Source organism: Dipodomys merriami, unplaced genomic scaffold, assembly GCF_024711535.1.
Source record: "Dipodomys merriami isolate MVZ:Mamm:240054 unplaced genomic scaffold, mDipMer1.0.p SCAF_1, whole genome shotgun sequence".
NCBI lineage: Eukaryota > Metazoa > Chordata > Mammalia > Rodentia > Heteromyidae > Dipodomys > Dipodomys merriami.
This window is the reverse complement of record NW_027202270.1, coordinates 133,504,868-133,526,268: the sequence shown is the minus strand read 5'-3', so window position 1 is coordinate 133,526,268 and position 21,401 is coordinate 133,504,868. Positions and strand designations below refer to the sequence as shown.

The following is a 21,401-nucleotide window of genomic DNA, read 5'->3' as shown; positions in this document are numbered from 1 at the left end:
TTCCTAATGCTATGACTAATTCTGTTGTCTTTGTAGTTAGGTGTACAAACCAGAATAGGTGGCCGAAGGACATTATACAACAAAGCCTTGCAAAGGAGATCTTAGAAAACATAATTTTACTTTATCTACAGTGATACTGACCCTTTAAGAAAAAGTTATAAACTGCAATTAAATAATTACATTGTTATGTGGCCATTTTTTACATATTGGAAACTGATGACTTGTGGTTTGAGAGCATTTACCACACTGAGTTCTTGTTGGTATACTATTTGTCTTGAATTGATAGTTTAAAATGATTTTTAAAAAAAAGTTTTAAGAAAATGCTACTTTATTTTGTCAATTTAAATGTCACCCAACTTTTGGGGGCTTTTTTTCTCCTTTACTGTAGGTGAGTGCTACTTAGATTAACAACAGGGATCTAACATAGCACATTCTTTTATGTTTGTGGTTTTTTGTTGTTTTGGGGTTTTTTTGTCGGTCGTGGGGCTTGAACTCTGGGCCTGAACGCTGTCCCTCAGCTCATCAGCTCAAGGCAAGTGCTCTATTGCTTGAGCTACAGCGCCATTTCTGGTTTTCTGGTGGTTTATTGGAGATAAGAGTTTCAGGGACTTTCTTACCTGGGCTGGCTTTGAGTCCCTATCCTCAGATCTCAGCCTCCTCAATAGCTAGGATTACAGGCGTGAGCCACAGGGACCCGGCATGTTTGTGATTTTTCTGGGGTTTTTTGTTTTTTGGGTCTAGTCGTGGGGCTTGAACTCTGGGCCTGGGCGCTGTCCCTCAGCTCTTCAGCTCAAGGCTAGCCCTCTACCACTTGAGCCACAACGCCACTTCTGGCTTTTTTCTTTTTGCTTATGTGGTGCTGAGGAATCGAACCCAGGGCCTTATGCAATGCAAGGCAAGCGCTCTACCACTGAGCCACCTTCCCAGCCCATGTTTGTGTTATTTTTTATCTTTAAGAACTAGTTATTTTTAGAGTATAAAATAATTTCACAGGTAACATCCCTGCTTACATACTTTGGCATTCTTCATACATTAATCAACAAGGATATCTTGAGGTACGAGGTACATAATTTCATTATTAGCCTTAGGTACTCAAACCTGTTGATTAAACTTAACTGACCCTACTTAACTAGAGATAGTTCAGTAGTAACAGTACTGGAGCCATTTTAAAGTGGGGGAGGAGACTAGGAAGTAGTGTGTAGGAACAATAATTTGTGCTTATCTATGGGTTTATTTAGTTTAGCAGCCTGTACTAGCTTTCTAATCCAGAGGTACAACTTCAGATTGTCTATTTCCAAGATGGAGCCACAATTGTTAACCAGCATGTCACATTAGATTTAGAAAATATAGATATACTCAAGATTGGCATACCAGAAAATATTTATAATACTTGCGGTACCAAGATGGAATGGTGGTTCACACCTGTAATCCCATCCCCTCAGCAGGCTAAGGAAGGAGGATTGCAAGTTTGAGGCCTGCAGGGACAATATGAAACCCTGTACAAAAAATGGCTGGACTCATTGGTAGAGCACTTGCCAGGCATGATCTAAGCCCCAGTACTGCAAAAGGAGAAAATGTGTTAAGGGACTCTGCTGTATGTATGCAAGGGAATTAATTTTTTTTCCACATTTACTGAAAACAAACAGCTGTAACTTGGAAACTTCAGTAGTCCCTGTAGTGACTGATTTTTTTTTTATTGCATGTAGGCTTTTTGACTCAGTTCCACAACAGTTTTGTAAATTAATGGTCCTAACCAGACCAATATTTTACTGATTATAAAAAAAAAATCTAAATTTAAAACATTAACCTTGCTGCCCTGAAAAAAGCAAGACACCCAGGATACACACCCAGCTTTGAATAACATGAACATAAATGGCAGAATTGAGCAGCTTACTAAATCTTGGTCCCCCTACCAAAGCCTTTTATTAAAAATGTTGACTATTTCATATTCCCTTGCCTTTGATAAAGGTCAAGTGATGACCAACTCAAAATTAGTAATATTTCAGGATACATAAGTTCATTGAAAATGATAAAATACGGGCTTTCAAACCAGCTTAAAACAAGCCAATTCTTACATGAATAATGTTCCGAGCATTTGATGGGAGCTACAGAGACATGCTAGTTACTGCATCATACTAATACTTTTCTACTCAAATGTCACTCCATTGTTTTTCTCTTATTTTTTGTCGGTCATGGGGCTTGAACTCAGCCTGGGGGCTGTCCCTGAGCTCTTCAGCTCAAGGCAAGCGCTCTACTGCTTGAGCCAGAGCACCACTTCCAGTTTTCTTGTGATTGGTTAATTGAAGATAAGAGTCTCAGAGTTTCCTGCCCAGGCTGGCTTTGAACCACAGTCTTCAGATCTCAGCCTCCTGAGTAGCTAGGATTACAGGCATGAGTCACCAGCACCCAATGTCCAACCATTCTTGACCTAGCTACTACTTTTATACCAAGAGCAAAACTAAAATGGGTAAGGATTTTTAAAAGCTAACTGCTAACAGCTTACCAACTTCATTGATTTGCTTCAAACTAATGACTGCCATCTATTTTCCAGCCCTGATCTCTGTCCTGTACAAAGGTGAGGCACAGTTGTGCCCATTTGGAGGGAGGAAACAAACTAAAAGTAGTTTAATTCAGATAAGCACCTGTCCGGATTCAAAAGCCAATAAAAGTAATTCTAGAGGCATTAGGGCTTGATAAAATGCCAAACAGAAAGTAGTGCTTTGAAGTTCTCTTAAAACATTAGGAATAGAGAAACATTAGCTTGGAATTTCTGATCACTCAGGGTCAGAAATTAGACATTAAGAGGAGAGAGCTCAGTTGTTTTAAGAGAACAAAGCTTTGCCTAAGTACTTTGAAAGGATCCACTCCCTTTAAATGTAGCTATGTATTTTATCTATTCATTAAAGTCCAAGCACTTGTACTTGGCAAGAAGACTGGCTATAATAGTTTGTGCCAGATGACTGTATAAACTTGAAAACAATAAAAATGTTTTTTTTAAATATTCTATGGTAGACTTTTCACTAGATTAACCTCCCAATCAAGGAAATTCCTTGGTGCTATTTATTTGTTTTAATATTCATTATAAAACCAGAATTTTATGCTCCTATTTAACTCTTGGGATTTACATTTTGCTTTTTGGGTTTTTTTGGTTGTGGGGCTTGAACTCTGCCTGGGCGCTGTCCCTCAGCTCTTAGCTCAAAGTGAGCGCTCTATCGCTTGAGTCACAGCACCACTTCCAGTTTTCTAGTGGTTTATTGGAGATAAGAGTTTCATGGATTTTCCTGTCTAGGCTGACTTTGAACTGTGATCCTCAGATCTCAGCCTCCTGAGTAGCTAGGATTACTGGCCTGAGCCACAGGTGCCCGGCCACAGGTGTTTCCCTGTTAAGAAAACTCCTGCTCTAAATCTATCTACATCTCATGGGATTGTACCGGCCCTAAGGCTTGAACCCAGGGTCTGCTCATGACTAGTACTCTACCCCTTGAACCACAGCTCCACTTCCAGCTTTTTTAGTAGTTAAGAGCCTCACAGACTTCTGGGCTGGCTTTGAACGCCAATCCTTAGACCTCATTAGCTAGGATTACAAGCATAAGCTACCAGTGCCCAACTGCTTGAGGTTTTATTTGGCTTTGTATGTCAAGTTTCTCTGGGTGAATCCATGACTTCCTTTCCACATCTCATAGTACTTATGCAAGCTTATTATTTAAAACAAAACAATGTCCTCTCTTCAAAGTTTTGCCAGCAGCCCAACTTTTAAGATGAGATGTCTTGGTGACAGATTACCTGAAATATTTCTGTAGCCAGTTTGCATACTACACAGAGCTATAGGGATTTGGGAAATGTTTGAAAACTACAGACTTTGTACAGCCAGTTATAACAGCCAGAAATGTTGATTCTTATTCATTCCAAAGGAGATAGGAGTTGTTGGTATAATTTAAGAGACAGCTGCCTTGACACTATTTTTATTTAATATTACAGCTTGGCTAGTGTTAGTGTTCCAACAAAGTAACGCTTAAGGACACAACTGTCCTGGTGGGCAAGAATCAAGATGCAACACCTAATGGCTGTTTCAGCTTTCCAGATTGATAATGGGTAGATGGGGAAGGAAATAGCACCACCGCAGCTTGTCATCTGAGCAACATCTTGAGCAGTCTCCAAAACAATGCAAATGTACAGTGTTAACATCTTTTCCATTGCTAGAAATCAAACCCAGCACCTCAGGCCTGTTAGGCCCTCTACCACTGAGCCACATCCCCAGTCCTGAATTGCAGTCAACAACATGCATTCTCCAGGAAATCCCTGTCTGCATTCTGTTGTAGGAGGGAGTTGGGAGGACTCCTGGTCCTACTCAGGTTCTTCCTTGTCAGGTTAGCTTTTTGATAGCTTCAATCCACTCTGCTCGTTCAGCCTTGCTGCTGGCCTGGATGTAATAGTGTGTATCATCCTTAGTAATCACTTTGAAGAGATTTCCTTGGACATTTCCTTTAACCCCTATGCAGGAAAATAAGAGTGATTAAATATCTACTTTTGGCTGGAAGCAGCTGAAACTAGACAAAAACAATGAAGTGCTCTGCTTCTTACATACAAATTGGGTAGAGTCTGGCATCCCACCAGAGATAATTCCTTCCTCTTCTCCCTCCTCAGCAATTTAAGGCTTCCATATTGCTGGACAGGACAGCCTCTTAACTTACCTTGAGCTAGCCACAAACTTACAGTTGTAGTTGAAGAGTGATATGTTCAAAGTAAGCATTTTGTGTTTGGTTTCAAGTTACTTGACACCAATTTCCACATCCCTAAGATGGGGAAGAATACTGTCTTCCTACCACTGCTGATGATTGTGAAATTAGTATGATAACACATGAAAGTGTTAGTTCATGTTAAAGCACTATGTAAGTTTAACTGTTAAGTGGAAGCTTATGGGCCACCTGTGTAGAAATGATGGGGAAACAAGGCTTACTCAGTTACATTCTTTAAGCATAACCTTCTTAGAGGTTGGTTTTTGAGGCTTCTGGGGTTTGAACTTGGGCATGATAGGCCATTTGGGAGCTTCTTTGGGGTCAGGGTCATATTCTATAACCCAAGATGGCTTCAGACTCACCTCAGGTGCTGGTATTATAGGTATACCTAGCTATTTAGTTGTATTCTCAAAACACTTAGAATGCTTCATATGCTCATTCCTCTATTTCTGAAAATGGCTTCAAAACTCCCACCATTCATATCTCACAGAGGGAAGCCCTACTTGGCTCCCAAAGCTCTGTCTGTCCTTACAGAAGGAAAGCCACCTAGATCTTCAAGCCAGGGCCAAAGTTGCACCTTACCAGTTGGAACACCATTATCTTCCAGAGCTGACACAAGTGAACCACGAAGAGAAAACCCACCGACTGGCCTGTTCTCTTCCTGCAGAGGGAAAGAGACCTAATTAGGGATTTTGTGAACACACACAGTGAAGGGCCATACCCTCTCATAACCATCTTGTCAGGCCTGCTACACAAATCACTTCAGGTCACTTGTAAGAGAGAGATGAGGCTGAACACCAGCATCATGTGATCAAATCATACTACCAATGAGGAGGTTTGAGCCTCTTTGTTTCAAAGCCAGTAGCAACAGTGCCAACCCCAGGTCTGCTTTGCATTCCTGGAACTGAATTCCAACACTCAGACTGAGCACACTACCAAGAGAAGCATGCTTTTTTGCTTAATCCTTAGGTGCCTTTTACTACCAATCAGAAAAAAATAATAATAATGTGCTAGCTGGACACAGGTAGCTCACACTTATAATCCTAGCTACTCAGGAGACTGAGATCTGAGGATCACAGTTCAAAGCCAGCCCAGTCAGGAAAGTCCATGAGACTCATCTCCAATAAACCATTAGAAAACTGGAAGTGGCACTATGGCTCAAGTGGTAGAACGCTTGCCTTGAACTGAAGAGCTGAGGGACAGCGCCCCATCCCAGAGTTCAAGCCACACAACTGACCAAAAAAAAAAAGTGCTTATAGCCGGGCGCTGATGGCTCACGCCTGTAATCCTAGCTACTCAGGAGGCTGAGATCTGAGGATCGCGGTTCAAAGCCAGCCCGGGCAGGAGAGACCGTGAGACTCCTATCTCCAATAAACCACCAGAAAACCGGAAGTGGCGCTGTAGCTCAAGTGGTAGAGCGCTCGCCTTGAGCTGAAGAGCTGAGGGACAGCGCTCAGGCCCAGAGTTCAAGCCCCACGACCGACAAAAAAAAAAAAAAAAAAGTGCTTATAGTACTCATTTCTGAAAAACAGATATTGCTGAACATTGAATCTGCAAGACACAAAGCTGTGATTTATGATATCTGGATGATTCCAAGCAATTTTACATATAAGGTGTCTCAGGCCCCAGAGTTCCTTCAATTAATCATTAGTTTTATCCTGAGACATGAGCAAAGCAAGAAAGAGAGCATAAAAAAGCAGTTAACAGTATCAGAAATGCCTCTTAGATGTGCAGGGAGGGCAAGTTCAGAAGAAGAACAGATATACGTCTATACTAAAGGGAGGAGGGCACCCTCAGAAAGGAGACAAAAGTTGGCTTTAAATGACCATCCTCTCAGCCTGTCAGGGTCTCAGGGCGCCTTAGCAAGCTCTTGGCTCTGATTAGAAGTTCCTAACTGAAGACTTAGGGACAAGGACACTGCCATCTATTCACTGTCTCATGGCCAGTCCTGCCCCTGCTGGCTTTAATACAATCCTCAGATCTCAGCCTCCTGACTAGCTAGGATTGCTCCAATTAACTAGCAAACATCCAGAAGTGGAGCTGTGGCTCAAGAGGTAGAGTACCAGCGCTGAGCAAAAAAAAGCTAAGGGACAGCACCTGGGCCCTGAGTACAAGCCCTAGTACTGGTACCAAAAAAAAAAAAAAAAAGTGACTTCTGGATTAAATATTATATAATAGGGCTGGGAGGGTGGCTCAGTGGTAAAGTGCTTGTCTTGCATGCCTGAGGCCCTGGGTTCGATTCCTCAGCACCACATAACCAAAAAGAAAAAAGCTGGAAGTGGCAGTATGGCTCAAGTGGTAGAGTGCTAGCCTTGAGCTGAAGAGCTGAGGGACAGCGCCCAGGCCCAGAGTTCAGGCCCCACTACCGGACCCAAAAAATATATAAATATAATAAACAGAAACTTCAAGCCAGGCACCAGTGGCTCACGCCTGTAATCCTAGCTATTCAGGAGGCAAGGTCTCTGAGGATCGTGGTTCAAAGCTATCCCGGGCAGGAAAGTCCATGAGATTTTTATCTCCAATTAACCACCAGAAAACCAGAAGTGGTGCTGTGGCTCAAGTGGTAGAGTGCTCCCTTTGAGCTGAAGAGCTCAGGGACAGTGCCCAGGCCCAGAGTTCAAGCCAAACAACCAACAATGAAAGAAGAGAGAGAGAAACAGAGAGAGAGAGAGAGAAACAGAGAGAGAGAGAGAGGGAGAAAGAGAAAGAGAGGGAGGGAGGGTGGGAGGGAGAAAGGGAGGAAGGAAGGAAGGAAGGAAGGAAGGAGAGAAAGAAAGAAAGCAAGAAAGAAAGAAAGAGAGAGAGAGAGGGAGGGAGGGAGGGAGGGAAGGAGGAAGGAAGGAAGGAAGGAAGGAAGGAAGGAGAGAAAGAAAGAAAGAAAGAAAGAAAGAAAGAAAGAAAGAAAGAAAGAAAGAAAGAAAGAAAAGGGAAGGAAAAGGAAAAGAAAAAAAGAAACTTCACAGTGAAACATAAGAACAGAAATTGAGGGAGGCATAATCCATCGGATCCTTGGACAGAAAATGAAGGGAGTCTGAGAAGTACCACTTCTGAGTCTCATCATCAGCCTCCACAAAGCAGGCTTTGTGGAAGGTGAAAGATGCTTTTCCTCTGATGTGAAGACCCTTGCCCACAGGAAATGGGGAAGGGCACACAAGAATCCACTCACTGAGCAGGCAACCCTGTGACAGGAGAAAAGAGGATCTTGCCTGTGGGAGGAAAGACAGTGCCTGGGAGACATGAATCAGGGAGTAAGCATGGCCCAGCCTGCTCTGCTGGAAGGGGTCTGGAAGCTGCGCAGCCCCAGGGGAGTGCACAGTACTCACTTTGGAAGGGTCATAATAATGCAGGAAAGCGGGGTCCTTCCTCAGAACAAAGCGACGCACCTTCCAGTTTTTAATTTTGTGCCCCTGAAACAAAGAAATGGTTCAAACTAACTAGTGATAGTTCTACATTATTTTTTTTTTTTTTGCTTGCTTCTACACATCTACCTGTTGCCAAATCCCAACAATCCAGCAGGTCCCAATGGGACTACATTCTAAAGACAGCCTGCAGGAAAGGCAAGGATTTCAATGCACGTCCTGGACTTTGCCTGACAGGATCCCCTTGCTTAGTGACGCAAAAACACTCTCACAAGGTTCGAGGTGTGGCTCAGGTGGTAGAGCACCAGCCAATGAGCAAAAGCAAGCATCATATAGAAAGTCTGAGTCCTGGTCTCAGACAAGAGGGGAAAAAAAATACATTTGAGCCAGGTGCCAGTGGCTCACCTGAGGATCACCGTTCAAAGCCAGCCTGGGCAGGAAAGTCCATGAGACTTTTTTTTTTTTGGGAGGGGGGTCTGGTTGTGGGGCCTGAACTCTGGGTCTGGGCGCTGTCCCTCAGCTCTTCAGCTCAAGGCTAGCACTCTACCACTTGAGCCACAGTGCCACTTCTGGCTTTTTTATTTTTGCTTATGTGGTGCTGAGGAATCAAACCCAGGGCCTCGAGCATGCAAGGCAAGTGCTCTACCACTGAGCCACCTTCCCAGCCCCTCCATGAGACTCTTATCTCCAATAAGCCACTAGAAAACCTGAAGTGGCACTATGGCTCAAGTGGTAGAGAGTTCGCCTTGAGCTGAAGAGCGCAGGGACAACATCCAAGCCCAAAGGTCAAGCCCCATGACCGACCAAAAAAAAAAAAATACATTTGGTTAACAAAGCTAAGGAGAGTTAGCACCAGAAGAAATAGAGTTCATTACTCTGAAATCACTTGGGGCATTAAGAAAGAGAGGGAGGGGACTGGAGCAATGGCTCAGAAGTAAAGCACTGGCTTAGCATGTGCAAGGCTCTGAGTTTAATCCCCAAATGAAAAAAAAAATTTTTTTAAAAGAAGCAGGTGTCAACTGAACTGAAAGCTTATGGGTCCACCTGAACCCAATGCACCAACCCTGTAAGGGTCAACTTAGCCCAAAAACAAACCTACAGTGCATCCTTATTTGTGTGTGTTACATGTGTATGCACATACACAGTAAAATGGTTACAGCATTCTAAACCAGAAAAGGAAATGATTAGCTTTAGTGTATGATATAATCTAAAATGCATAAGATATTGATGTGTATGTGTGTGAGAGAGAGAAAGGAGACAGACTTCTTTTTTGCCTCATATCATATCCCAAACCTTCCTTAGCTTATTCTCTCTCCACACCCTTTCCTGCTCCACATTGCCTCCCTCAGCAAGGACCTTGTCAGGTCCAGAAGAAAGACACAGTAGATAGGCAGCTATATGGATGGTAAAGAATCTTAGAGCAGAGAAGGAGCAGGTAACAACATGTGAATCCAGCAGTTATGCAGAAGTCACTTTTCTATGTGATAATTACATGTGTGTTAGCCTTTCTAGAGCAACCTTTGTGTCTAGTATGGGGGTGGGAGGGGAGGAGTGAACACACACATCTCTGACCCAATTCCTGTGGATTCTGCTGGCAAGGAGTGTTCTCAGTCCCTGTCTCCCCTCTGGGTTCATTCCCACCTCCCATAAATGTGCCCACTGTCCATCTTCTCTTCCCAAAGGCAGCCATACCTGTTTGGCTAGATAACCTTGTTTGATCACTGTACCACTTAACTCCATGGTGCTGAGACTAATTTCTTCCTTGGGGCTTATCTTCTTTTTATAGCTCTCAGCCTAGAGGGAAAGGAGAGGACTTGTCACCAAAGACACCCAGGCCAAGGGTATGGGGACTGTGAGGGAAAGTGGAATTCTTCAATATAGAACCCCCTTGCTCCCTTGGGGTAAAGCTGTGCCCTACACCCTAGGCCCCTCCCCACCACAGTGTACACTCCCTCCCATTCTCCCTCTTCCTGTTTCCTTTCCTGTGTCCTAGTAGCAAGAAGGGCCCATCCCTAACTTACAAAAGTGTACAGGGCCGTGGAGTCATCCAGGAACTGCTCGGCCAGATCCCCGGAGCGGATGGCTCCCATGCTCCGGACTCCCACAGGCCTGAGGAAATTCTCCTCCATGAGCACTGAAGCCAGAGTCACAGCCTCCAAACGGCTTGCTGCAAAGCTGTTGGAGATGAGCCAATCCACCAGGGAGGAGCCTGTGCCAGGGCAAGGGAAACACCTGTCAGACAGAGGCTGCAAGCCCAGTCACCTCCTTACAGGGCTTGGTCAATGACTTTATTGACCGAAAGTTCCTGGAAAGCCTCAGACCTCTCTATCCACGTGCAGATGGGGGCCACAGCAGCTACACAGAGCCACGGCTATACCCACATGTGGCCATGTCAAGCCAACCTGTTGCTCGTCAGGCAACCCTGGTCTCAATATGGGCTGGTCAGACTCTTGGCTGATGCCCCGATCTCATCTCCATCACCAGGCCCCAAATCTGCCTGGGACAGTTAGGCTCACCCAGAAAGGTCTTCTTGTAGGTGCTTCCCTGCTCCATGTTGGGACTTGGCCGGATTCCACTGCTGCTGTCATGCATCTTGTCCACAATACGACTATATGGAAGGAATGTGAAAGAGAGGAGACCCTTATCGCACTGACAACTACAAGTGAGAAACTGATTCCTTTACACCCAGTCTGGTTCCTTATGGGCTGTTGCATGCAGTCTAAACTCCTCCAGCGGCTTCTCCACATCCCACAGCTCTGGAAATCCACCCTTCCCTGCAGCAACTTCCTCACCTGCCTGCAGCTTAGCAGTGGACTCAGAGCCAAAGCAAGTATTCTACCAAGATTATACTATAGGGCTGCATGAGGAATTTTATGAGCTCAGGAATGAACTCACTCCACATGTCTGATAGGTGTAATTATAGGGCTGCCTGGAGATGAGGTGGGGGGGGGACAGAGATGGGGGGAGGTAGGGAGGTTCCACAATGGAAATTCCTCTCACTACAATCTCACCTCCACCTGCCTGGTTTCCCTTCTCTATGGCACAATTGCTGCCACTGGCAGATCTTGTCTCATTTTTACTTATATATGTAGCATACAAGACCCATGAGATGAGCCCTTGTTTCTTCCTGCAATGCCTCTGCTAAGCACAGCATACACAGTAGGCTGCACTGAGGCCAGGCTGGGAGAAGGGGCCAGGCAGGCCGGGCACTCACTGCAGGCTGATGTGAGGGGGCAGCTTGAAGGAGTTTTTCAGGATGTGGAGTTGCTGCACCTTCCCCGGCTGCCCTGCATGGATCGCCCCTGTGATCTCAAAGGCCCAGGCGTCCCTCTCCTCTCGAGAACAGGCCTCCAGGAAGTACTCCGTGGAAGTCCGGGTCTTCAGCTTAATAAGGAGCTGTGGAAAGAGATAGCCAATCAGAATAGCACCATGAAGCAGAGCAGGAAAGAGACTATTGGCAGGAGAAATGATACAGTCACAGTTGATCCAAGCCATATACACCAAGCCCCTTGTCAACAATGGATCCTTACAGATTCATTTGGAAATCATCCAGTGACTGGATATATGTGGTCTCCTAAGAAAGACTTTCTCTCTTTTTTTTAATTCTTGTGCCAGTACTGGATTTGAACTCATGATCTTGACCCTGTCCCTTAGCTTTTCCACTCAAGGCTGGTGTTCTACTACTTGAGCCATAGTATACCTTTTAGCTTTTTGCTGATTAAGAGATTTAAACTAATTAATTTGGTCAATAGATAGGAGTGTCATGGACTTTTCTGCCCAAGCTGGCTTTGAACTTCAATCCTCAAATCTCAGCTTCCTGAGTAGCTAGGATGACAGGCTTGAGCCACCAGTACCCAGCAGTTATGAAGTTGTTGTTGTTGTTTTTAGTAACAGACCAAAACTTTCATGATCGGGCTGGGAAGTTGGCTCAGTGGTAGAGCGCTTGTCTTGCATGCCTGAGGCCCTAGGTTCGATTCCTCAGCACCACATAAGCAAAAAGAAAAGAGCCAGAAGTGGCACTGTGGCTCAAGTGGTAGAGCACTAGCCTTGAGCTGAAGAGCTGAGGGACAGCGCCCAGGCCCAGAGTTCAGGCCCCACGACCAGACCAAAAAAAAAAAACCAAAACCAAAACAAAACTTTCATGATCCTCATCAAATCATGTGAGATATTCAGGCCCAATCATTTTATCTCATTTTTTAGATGACAAATGGAAGCTAAGAGAGGTTTAACAACTTGCCCAAAGTCACAAACATGGTTTGTGGCAGAGCCAGGATTTGAATGTAAATCATTCAATTATATCTCTGAGCTCTTTCCATGGCCCAACTTCCCAGAAGAGACCAAAGAGGGGGGGGGGGGGGGCGGGATCCAGGAGGAGCAGCTTGGACAGAAAGTTAGACAGCAGAGTCAATCACTTACTGGTCGGTTTTCATACTCCAGGCAGGGGCAGGTGATAGTGCAGCCATCCAGAAGGATCCGGCCCTTGGGGGTTGTCATTCTCCGACCACCCTCAAGCTTGTAATACAGCAATGTGTTCTGCCGAAGGATGAACCACCGTGCCTTCCAGTTGTGGACAATGTGGCCCTATGGACAGACAGGAAAGAAAGCAAGAGGAGAGGTGGTTGAGGGGAGAAAATTACGAGCAGGGAGTGGAATCTTGTTACTCAAGCAACCAGACTATACAGGGACACAGCTGTCCAACAGTACTTTAATCTGAATCTGGCTCTCTCTCTTAGTCATCTCTTTTGAGATGTAACCAAAACCTCTGGCATTAACCTTCTACTTCCTATTGGACTTGTTTTGTTTGATTTTTCTCCCATTATAAATGTGTGTGTGTGTGTGTGTGTGTGTGTGTGTGTGTGTGTGTGTGTGTGTGTGTGTGTGTGTGTGTGTACAGCTAGGGATTGAACTCAGGGCCTCTCATATATTAACCACTTTACCTCTGAGATACGCCTGTAACTTCTTGTCATAAGTCTGAAACTGCAACATATAAGGAAGAGAATAATCACTCCCTATAATCTGCTACTAGAAGACAGCCATCATCACTAATATTTGGTATTTTCTTCTTGTATTTTTTCCGTTTGCCTTTACTTTATGATTTTTTAATTAGGACAATATCACATATATCTATATTTTTTAGCTTTGTGTTCTCATGCTGAGCACTGTCTCACAGAATTTTCTTAAAATATATTCTTCAGTCATCACTATGTGAATGTATAATTTACTTACCACTTTTCTTTTCTTTTCTTTTTTTCTTTTTTTTTTTTTTGCCAGTCATAGGGCCTGAATTCTGGGCCTGGGTGAGCCCAAGGTGAGCACTCTACCACTTGAGCCACTACTTGAGCACTACTTCCAGCTTTTTCTGCTTATATGGTGCTGAAGAATCGAACCCAGGGCCTCATGAATGCAAGGCAAGCTACCACTGAGCCACATTCCCAGCCCCTATTTACCACTTTTCTGTTGTATATATTTTAATCTGTACCTGTGCTTTATTTTCACGTTGAAATATAATTCTTGGAGAAATTGCTACTAGTCAAAATATGTGAGCTATCTGTAAAGTTGATCTATGACTGCATTGCAGTACTAAGGGCCTTCATAGTCTTACCTAATCAACAGTGGCAAGTATTGGAAGGTAGTTTGGGGGGACTCCCAAGTGAATCATGAAGCAAACATTCAAGATAGTTGGGTATGGGCAGAGAGCTTCTTTCTAGAACAGACCAGTGGATGGAGGAAAGTTTATGGAGTGATCAGAAAGGAATGAGCTTGGCACACACTCAGAAATAAACCTTCTTAGGTGCTGGTGGCTCAGGTCTGTAATGCTAGCTACTCGGGAGGCTGAGATTCAGAGGATCATGGTGTAAAGTCAGTCCAGGCAAAAAAAAAGTCTAATAAACTTAATCTCCAAAATAACTAGCAAAAAAAGCCAGCTGGAGGTATGACTCAAACGGTATAATGTCAGTCAACCAAGCAAACAAGCCAAGCAAGCTTGAGGCTCCAAATTTAAATTCCAGTACAAGAAAGAAGGCAAGAAAGAAAGAGAAAGAAAAAAAAGAAGGGAGGGAGGGAGGAAGGAAAGAAGGAGGGAAAGAAGGAAGGAGAGAGGGAGGGAGAGAAGAAAGGGAGGAAGGAAGGAAGAAAGAAAACAAAAGAAAAGCACCTTGGCATATTTTCCACTTTAGGATTCGGTTTTAATCCTAAGAGAAGTACTTTACCCACATCAAAGACTTCCCCTAATTCACTCATTTCCATCCCTTCTCACATGTGCAGTGCTGTGACTATTCCATGCCTGGCCTATACTGTGAGGGGATTAGAGAATCAGTTGTGGAAGGACCAGTCTGCACCAGAGCTGTGTGTGCACACTACTGTGCTTTGTTGGGCACTGATCTAAACCCAAGCAGAATTTACTATGGCAACCAAACAAAGCTTGTAACAAAGTCAATCTGACTAGAGCATGCTCTCTTAGCTTTCTTCCTGACGGAGAATCTAGATGTAGCCTGAGGTTGACAATTTTACCTGATACATGCACACAAGTTTAAAGAAGCAAAAAAGATTTGGATCTGACTCCTCAGTTACTAGGGCGCTCTACAGCTACCCATAGAACCTAGGCCCAAGTCCCCATTTCCTACAAGCACCCTACTTGAGGAGGTTTGGGAACATTGGCATGGCTGGTCTGGGGTGTCTGGGTGCTTAAGAATTCAAGGCAGACTGGGCACTGGTGGCTCACGCCTGTGATCCTAGCTACTCTGGAGGCTGAGATACAAGGATTGCAATTTGACGCCAGACTGAGCAGGAAAGTCTGAGACTCTTCAGAAAGCTGAAGTGGCATTATGGCTCAAAGTGGTAGAGTACTAGCCTTGAGCATAAAAGGTCAGGGACGGCACCCAGGCCCTTAGTTCAAGTCCCAGAACCAACATTCATACACACACACACACACACACACACACACACACACACACACACACACACACACACACACACACACACACACACACACACACACACACACACACACACACACACACAGATTTAAGGCAGTTTGATTGCTGACATACAAAGCTGTAGCTGGTGAAGGGAGAGAATAATACAGTCTGAGTCGATGGAGCCATGGTTGGTTTGGGGAGAAGAGAGGGCAGAATTATCTTAACCCTTAAAACTTAAGTGTTGTGGAAAGAACTGTGTGCCCCTTTACATTGATATGCTGAAGCTGTAACCCCAGCATATGACTGTATTTGAAAATAGGGACTTTGAAGCCAGAAGCCAGTGGCTTACACCTGTAATCCTCGCTACTCAGGTGGCTGAGATCTGAGGATCACGGTTCAAAGCCAGCCCGGGCAAGAAAGTCAGTGAGACTCTTATCTCCAATACATCACTAGAAAACCAGAAGTGGCGCTGTGGCTCAAGCGGTAGAGCATTCGAGTTGAGCTGAAGAGCTGAGGGTTAGCGCCCAAGCCCAGAGTTCAAACCCCATGACCAACAAAAAAAAAAAAAAAAAAGAAAGAAAGAAAGAAAATAGGGACTTTGAAGAGTTAGTTAAGTTAAAATAGAGCCAAAGTCCAGTCTGGACTGCTGCTCTTGTAAGGAAGAGGAGTTTGGGCCCAGAGAAACACCACTAGGGATGTGTTCAGACACAGAAAAGACTGCAAACACAGGCATGAAGCCATCAGCAACTGAGAGGAAAATCCTCAGGAGGAATCAAACCTTTCTAAACCTTGATCTGAGCCATCTGAGTTCTAGCCTCTGGAACACAAAGAAACTGACTTCTGATGTATAACAAGAAAGGAAGCTGCTCCATCTCACTCTGGTGGCCCTAGCACCCTAATGCAATAGGGAGAAGAGGAAGGGAGTTGAGGTATAGGGGAGAGAATCTAACCAACAGATGGCGAGCATAAATACAGCATAGCAGTGGTGTTCTCTCTTGGACAAAATGTTATACTTTTAGGAATCCCTTGCACTTAGGGAGACAAGAGATGACCAAGCTTCTGCTAATCATAAGCATAGAGCACTGATACTCTGTGGCAAATTAGAAACTTTGGTGAGGGCAGCAGTAGAGGTAAAGTTTCTTCTGACATCCAAGCCATGAAATGAGTAAGGACAAGTATCCAACATCTTCTGATAGGAATGATGCCCGCTTCAGAGCCACTGGGCATTTCTATGGGACCACCTCCTCCCCAGCTTTGTAACACTGCAGCTTGATTGTCTAGCTGCACCCAGATTTCTGGCTTGTTTAATATCCTCAGTGAAATCTCCACGGTTCAGACTCACCAGAGCAGAATGGGTAATGAGCAAGTAGCGAAGGCTGACAGCAAAGGAGAGAAGTTTGAGAAGAAAGGTTGATGACAGCCGGGCCCCGGTCACTCACGCCTGTAATCCCAGCTACTCAGGAGGCTGAGATCTGAGCGGCGTGGTTCAAAGCCAGCCCAGGCAGGAAAGTCCATGAGACTCTTATCTCCAAATAGCCACTCAGAAAACCAGAAGTGGTGCTGTGGCTCAAGTGGTAGAGCACTAGCCTTGAGCTGAAGGGCTGAGGGACAGCACCCAGGCCCAGAGTTCAAGCCCCATGAACGACAAGAAAAAAAAGTCCTAACCTACCTGTGAATGTGACACTTAGAAATAAGATCTTTGCAGATGTAATCAAATTAGGATGAAATCACATAGAGCTGGGCACTAATGCAATATGACTGGTATCCTTAGAGAAGAGGAAAATTTTAGATGCTGAGAAATACATGGGAAGATGACAATCATGTGTTCATATAACAATGGATCTAAAAGCCAAAGAATACCCAGATTGTCAGCAAGTACCAGAAGCTAGCCAGGTAAAACCTCTCCTGACTAGTCTCAGAAGTGCTGAACAAGGCCTTGCCCATACCTGGCCTTTGGAACTTCCAGCCTTCTAGAACCCCTTCTGTGTATTTTCTATTATGTTTTTTCTTTTACTCATATCTTGTATCTTTTTACTGTTTAGATTCTAGTACTATAAGCCCTATATGCATACCCGTCATCTAATTAATCATGTGCTTATTTGAAGGGTCATGTTTGTATTTCCAGTTTTATAAATAGCATTCTGTTCATCAAGCTTGTACAGTACTTCCTGAAGGTAGATACCTACCAGTGAAATTCTCAGGGCAAAGCATCATTTTGCTCTGAGCTATGAGGCCAGCAGCTGTCTTCCCAAGCAGAGCAGTCCAACCCAGTCCAGCCCACTGCACTGGGCTTCCTGCCCTTTCGTTTCCAGAGAGCCAAACCCACTGAGCTTCCTGCCTTTTGCTTGGAGCTTGTTTCTTTCTTGTCTGGACCAGATTAAGAGCCAAATCCTTCATGCCTCTGCCTGCCTGACTCCAGCATGGCCCCTTGATAACTGTTCTGTTTCCTGGCTTCCAGCTCAGGCCTGTCCTACCTCTAGGCTATAAACTCTCCAAACCTTCCTACTCCTGCTATTACAGCCCTGAAACCTCTCCCATGGACAGGACTTCTGTTCCTTCTGGGAGGAAAGGAGATACAGAGCAGTGATAGATGGATCAGAAGTTAGTGACCACAGCAAGGGTGTTGGGGCTAGCTTCCCTCCGGCACTGGGCGGGAATGGGTCTGGCTTCCATTTGCTGCTGGGTCAGGCTTTAAATCCCTTTGGGTTTGTCTCATTGAGGGGGAGGGTTTCAGCCTAGCCCTGTTTTTTCCATAAGCTTTAGGACAGACCTGCTGACTTGCCTCACTTGTCTGCATCCTGGATCCCCTAACTAGATCATGCAGAAGAACATGCCCATCCTCCCTGCCTGTCCACATTTTGACCCTGCACCCATTAGCCCTCTAACTGTCATGCAAATATCTCCTGGGGTGCAGGAGGAGACCCACACACCCCCATCTGAAGGGTTTGCTCTCCAGTCAACTCCACTCTTCCATAGACCCCTAACCAGAGTCCAGCAACCAACAATAAACCAAAATTCACACCATCACCCTACAAGCAACAAGACAGTGAGAAGCGGCAGAAGTTCCTCACCTGTTGTCACTCTGAGGTGCAGCCCCCTCCACAGGCCCCCAAGGGACCCTTCCAGTTCACTCAGGAAAACACAGAGTGGGCTTGCTATTGTGGACAGGCTTATATCCACTCTGAACCTTGATCTGGCCTCAGCCTCTTACCCTCCTTGCTTATAGCTTCGTGCAAACTACCCCTATCCTCCTAATCAAATACAGAGCAACATAAAGCGGACATGGAATATGAACATGCCTTGAACCTTTTCGGCTGATGAAGCTGAGCAGGCCACCAGGTGAGGCAGTGTGTGAGAGGGATGGTCTCTTTGTCCCTTGTTATCTCTCAAAGGTATAAAGTCAGGAAAGTCAAAAGTTTCAGGCCCAAATTTATCAAAGTGAAAGTTTGAGTTAATATCAAAGTTAAAGTTATTTTTCTGGGTTCTAGAAATCAGACCCTGGATCTCAATGCATGCTGAGCAAGCCTCTACCACAGAGCTACAGCCCTAAAAATAATTTTTAAAGTATCTGACTTCCTCTTTCAGCTGCTCTTTCAATCATTGTCTACTTCAATCCCAGATAACCTGGGTTGTTTGTTTGTTTGTTTGTTTTGTCTGTTGTGGGGCTTGAACTCGGCCTGGGTGTGGTCCCTCAGCTCTTCAGCTCAAAGCAAGTGCTCTACCACTTGAGCCACAGCACCACTTCTGGTTTTCTGGTGGTTAATTGGAGAGAAGAATCTTACAGACTTTCCTGCCTGGGCTGGCTTTGAACCATGATCCTCAGATGTCAGCCTCCTGAGTAGCTGGGATTACAGGCATGAACCATTGGCACCCGGCTAGACATTCTGTTTTGCTTTGGGTGGGCAACGTGAGGTGATGGGGAAAGACTGAAGAGTTCTCATGCCATGTCACACTAGCTCTGGACACGCTGCCGCATCTGTCTAACCCTCAATTTCTTCATCTGTAACAATACCCACTGTACATGGTACTTGGTGGCTAGGAAAAGAGTCGGAGGAGGTTGTGGCAGAGTCAGCCTGAGGGGCTTTGCTATTGGCTCCACCACTGACTTTCTCCATAACCCAGAGCAAGTCATTTAACCTCTCTCAGTTTTCCAGCTTTCGTTTGCCTTTTGGCAAAAGGGCTATTGGGATGTTTATTCAAGACAATGTGCAAGACTGTCTAAAAAAAACAACAGCAAGCCAGGACCCGGTGGCTCATGCCTGTAATCCAGGCTACTCAGGAGGCTGAGATCGAAGGATTTCAGTTCAAAGCCAACCCAGGCAGGAAAGTCCATGAGACTCTTATCTCCAATCACCAGAAAACCGGAAGTAGTGCTGTGGCTCAAGTGGTAGAGTGAGCTGAAGTGCTCAGGGACAGTGCCCAGGCCCAGAGTTCAAGCCCCATGATGGACAAAAAGAAAAGAAAAAAAAAAGATACAACAGTATTTCTCCTTCCTCCCATATGGTAAACTTTAGGACACAAACTCCTTGCTTTAATCCAATGTATGTAAATAGTATACAACTCATAATTTCTTTTTTATTTTTCTTTTTAAATTGACATACTATTTGTACCTATCAATACATGTACTTTTCAATACATGTATACAATTTGTAATGATCAGATCAGGATAACAGATCTGCCACCTCAAAAGTCTCTAATGCTATTTTAAAATATACACCAAATGGTTAGCAGCCATAGTTATCCCAATGAGTTAAACCAAACACTAGAAGTTTTCTTTCTTTCCAACTGCACTTCTGTACCTGTTCACCTCCTCCCTGCCTCTCAGTCATGGTATTCGTGTGTGTGTGTGTGTGTGTGTGTGTGTGTCTGGGGACTGCTCCGTGTGTGTGTGTGTGTGTGTGTGTGTGTGTGTCTGGGGACTGGTCCGTGTGTGTGTGTGTGTGTGTGTGTGTCTGTCTGTCTGTCTGTCGGGGGGGGGGGGGGGGGAGGCGCACCACAAAGTTCACAGACCACGCTGGGAATCTCACCCTGGCGGCTGCCGGTCCCCCTCCCTCGCGCACCCCCGAATCTGCCTTGGTGCCAGCATCGACGCGGGCACACAGCCCGACAGACGGAACCCTCCACACACACAGCACGCGAGCTGGGCGCGCGGTGCCCTCCCGCAGGTGGGGCGACGCTCCGGGACACTCACCCGCTTCACGAGGAAGCCCTCCTTCAGCACGCCGTCCTCCATGTCCCACGCCAGGCGCGCCGCCGCGATCCTCGCGCGCTCAGCCCGCGCCCAGGGCGCCCAGGAAGCGGCTCGGCCGCGGCGGGGAGACGCCCGCCGGCCTGGCACGCGTCCAGGGCGGGAGAGCGCGGCCTCCCGGGCCGGAGGCGGCGTTCCCGCCGGGACGGGATCGGGGCCCCAGGTCAGTCCTCGGGGTGCAGAGTCTGCCGCCGCGCCTCGGCCCCCCCCCGCCGGGCGGGGTGTCCGTCCCGCCGCCCGCCGCGGCCTCCGCCCGCTCCCTCCGCCCAGCCTTAGTTAGCCCCGTGCTGGATGTCCACGGGTGGCTCGGAGTCCCGTGCATCCCTGAAAAGGTTTCCACAACCTGGAACCATTCCCGAGCCGAGGAGGAGGAGGAGGACGGGGGACCGGGAGAGGGTGGAACTGAGAACTTTGCCCTGGCCCTGGGGCAGAGCAGAGCGCGCCCGGGCAGGAAAAGTCAGAAGTTACTGGATTCAACACACGCTGCAGGGCCTCTTCCCAAAACAGCCTCCGGAGGGAAGGAGGGAGGGAGGGAGGGAAAGGAAGGGAGAAAGAAAGAAAGAAAGAAAGAAAGAAAGAAAGAAAGAAAGAAAGAAAGGGCTGGGAAGGTGGCTCAGTGGTAGAGTGCTTGCCTTGCATGCCTCAGGCCCTGGGTTCGATTCCTCAGTACCACATAAGCAAAAAGAAAAAAGCCGGAAGTGGCGCTGTGGCTCAAGTGGTAGAGTGCTAGCCTTGAGCTGAAGAGCTAAGGGACAGCGCCCAGGCCCAGAGTTCGGGCCCCAGACCCCCCCCCAAAAAAAAAAAAACACACAGAAAGGAAGAAAGAAAGAGAATAGGAAAGGAAAAGAAAGAAAAAATGATTCTTACATTAGGGGGAAATTTTGAGAAGATACCAAGGAACTCAATCTATTTCAATATTATATTAATACTATATAAAAATAAAAGTCAGCCGGATACTGGTGGCTCACACCTGTAATCTTAATGTCTCAGAATACTGAGATCTGAGGATTGTAGTTTGAAAAGTCCACGAGACTTATCCCCCAATTAACCGGCAAAAAGCCAGAAGGAGAAGTGGGCTCAAAAGGTAGAATACCAGTCTTGAAAAAGAAAAAAAAAAAAAGCCAAGCCAGAGCATAGGGCC

The 21,401-nt window shown here is 45.8% G+C and overlaps 1 protein-coding gene across 1 annotated transcript; it reads right to left on the bottom strand.

Moving 5' to 3' along the window:
- Nucleotides 1-43: 43 nt before the first annotated feature.
- Nucleotides 44-20,441, bottom strand: Plek2 (pleckstrin 2). Its single transcript, XM_070031645.1, has 9 exons — nucleotides 20,204-20,441; nucleotides 12,512-12,676; nucleotides 11,310-11,491; nucleotides 10,612-10,703; nucleotides 10,117-10,304; nucleotides 9,788-9,889; nucleotides 8,060-8,143; nucleotides 5,319-5,397; nucleotides 44-4,491 (listed from the first exon to the last, which is right to left on the bottom strand). The coding sequence occupies exons 1-9, from the start codon at nucleotides 20,243-20,245 to the stop codon at nucleotides 4,364-4,366; spliced, it is 1,062 nt and encodes a 353-aa protein (XP_069887746.1). The 5' UTR covers nucleotides 20,246-20,441; the 3' UTR covers nucleotides 44-4,363.
- Between the last annotated feature and the right edge of the window lie 960 nt (nucleotides 20,442-21,401).

Excerpts from the sequence above, each read along its gene's own strand:
- Plek2 (XM_070031645.1), bottom strand. The coding sequence starts at position 20,245 with ATGGAGGACGGCGTGCTGAAGGAGGGCTTCCTCGTGAAGCGG. Across the intron at positions 11,492-12,511 it reads TGGAGTATGAAAACCGACCA|CTCCTTATTAAGCTGAAGAC; the intron begins GTAAGTGATTGA and ends CTCTTTCCACAG. Across the intron at positions 5,398-8,059 it reads ATTATTATGACCCTTCCAAA|GAAGAGAACAGGCCAGTCGG; the intron begins GTGAGTACTGTG and ends TTCCCTCTGCAG.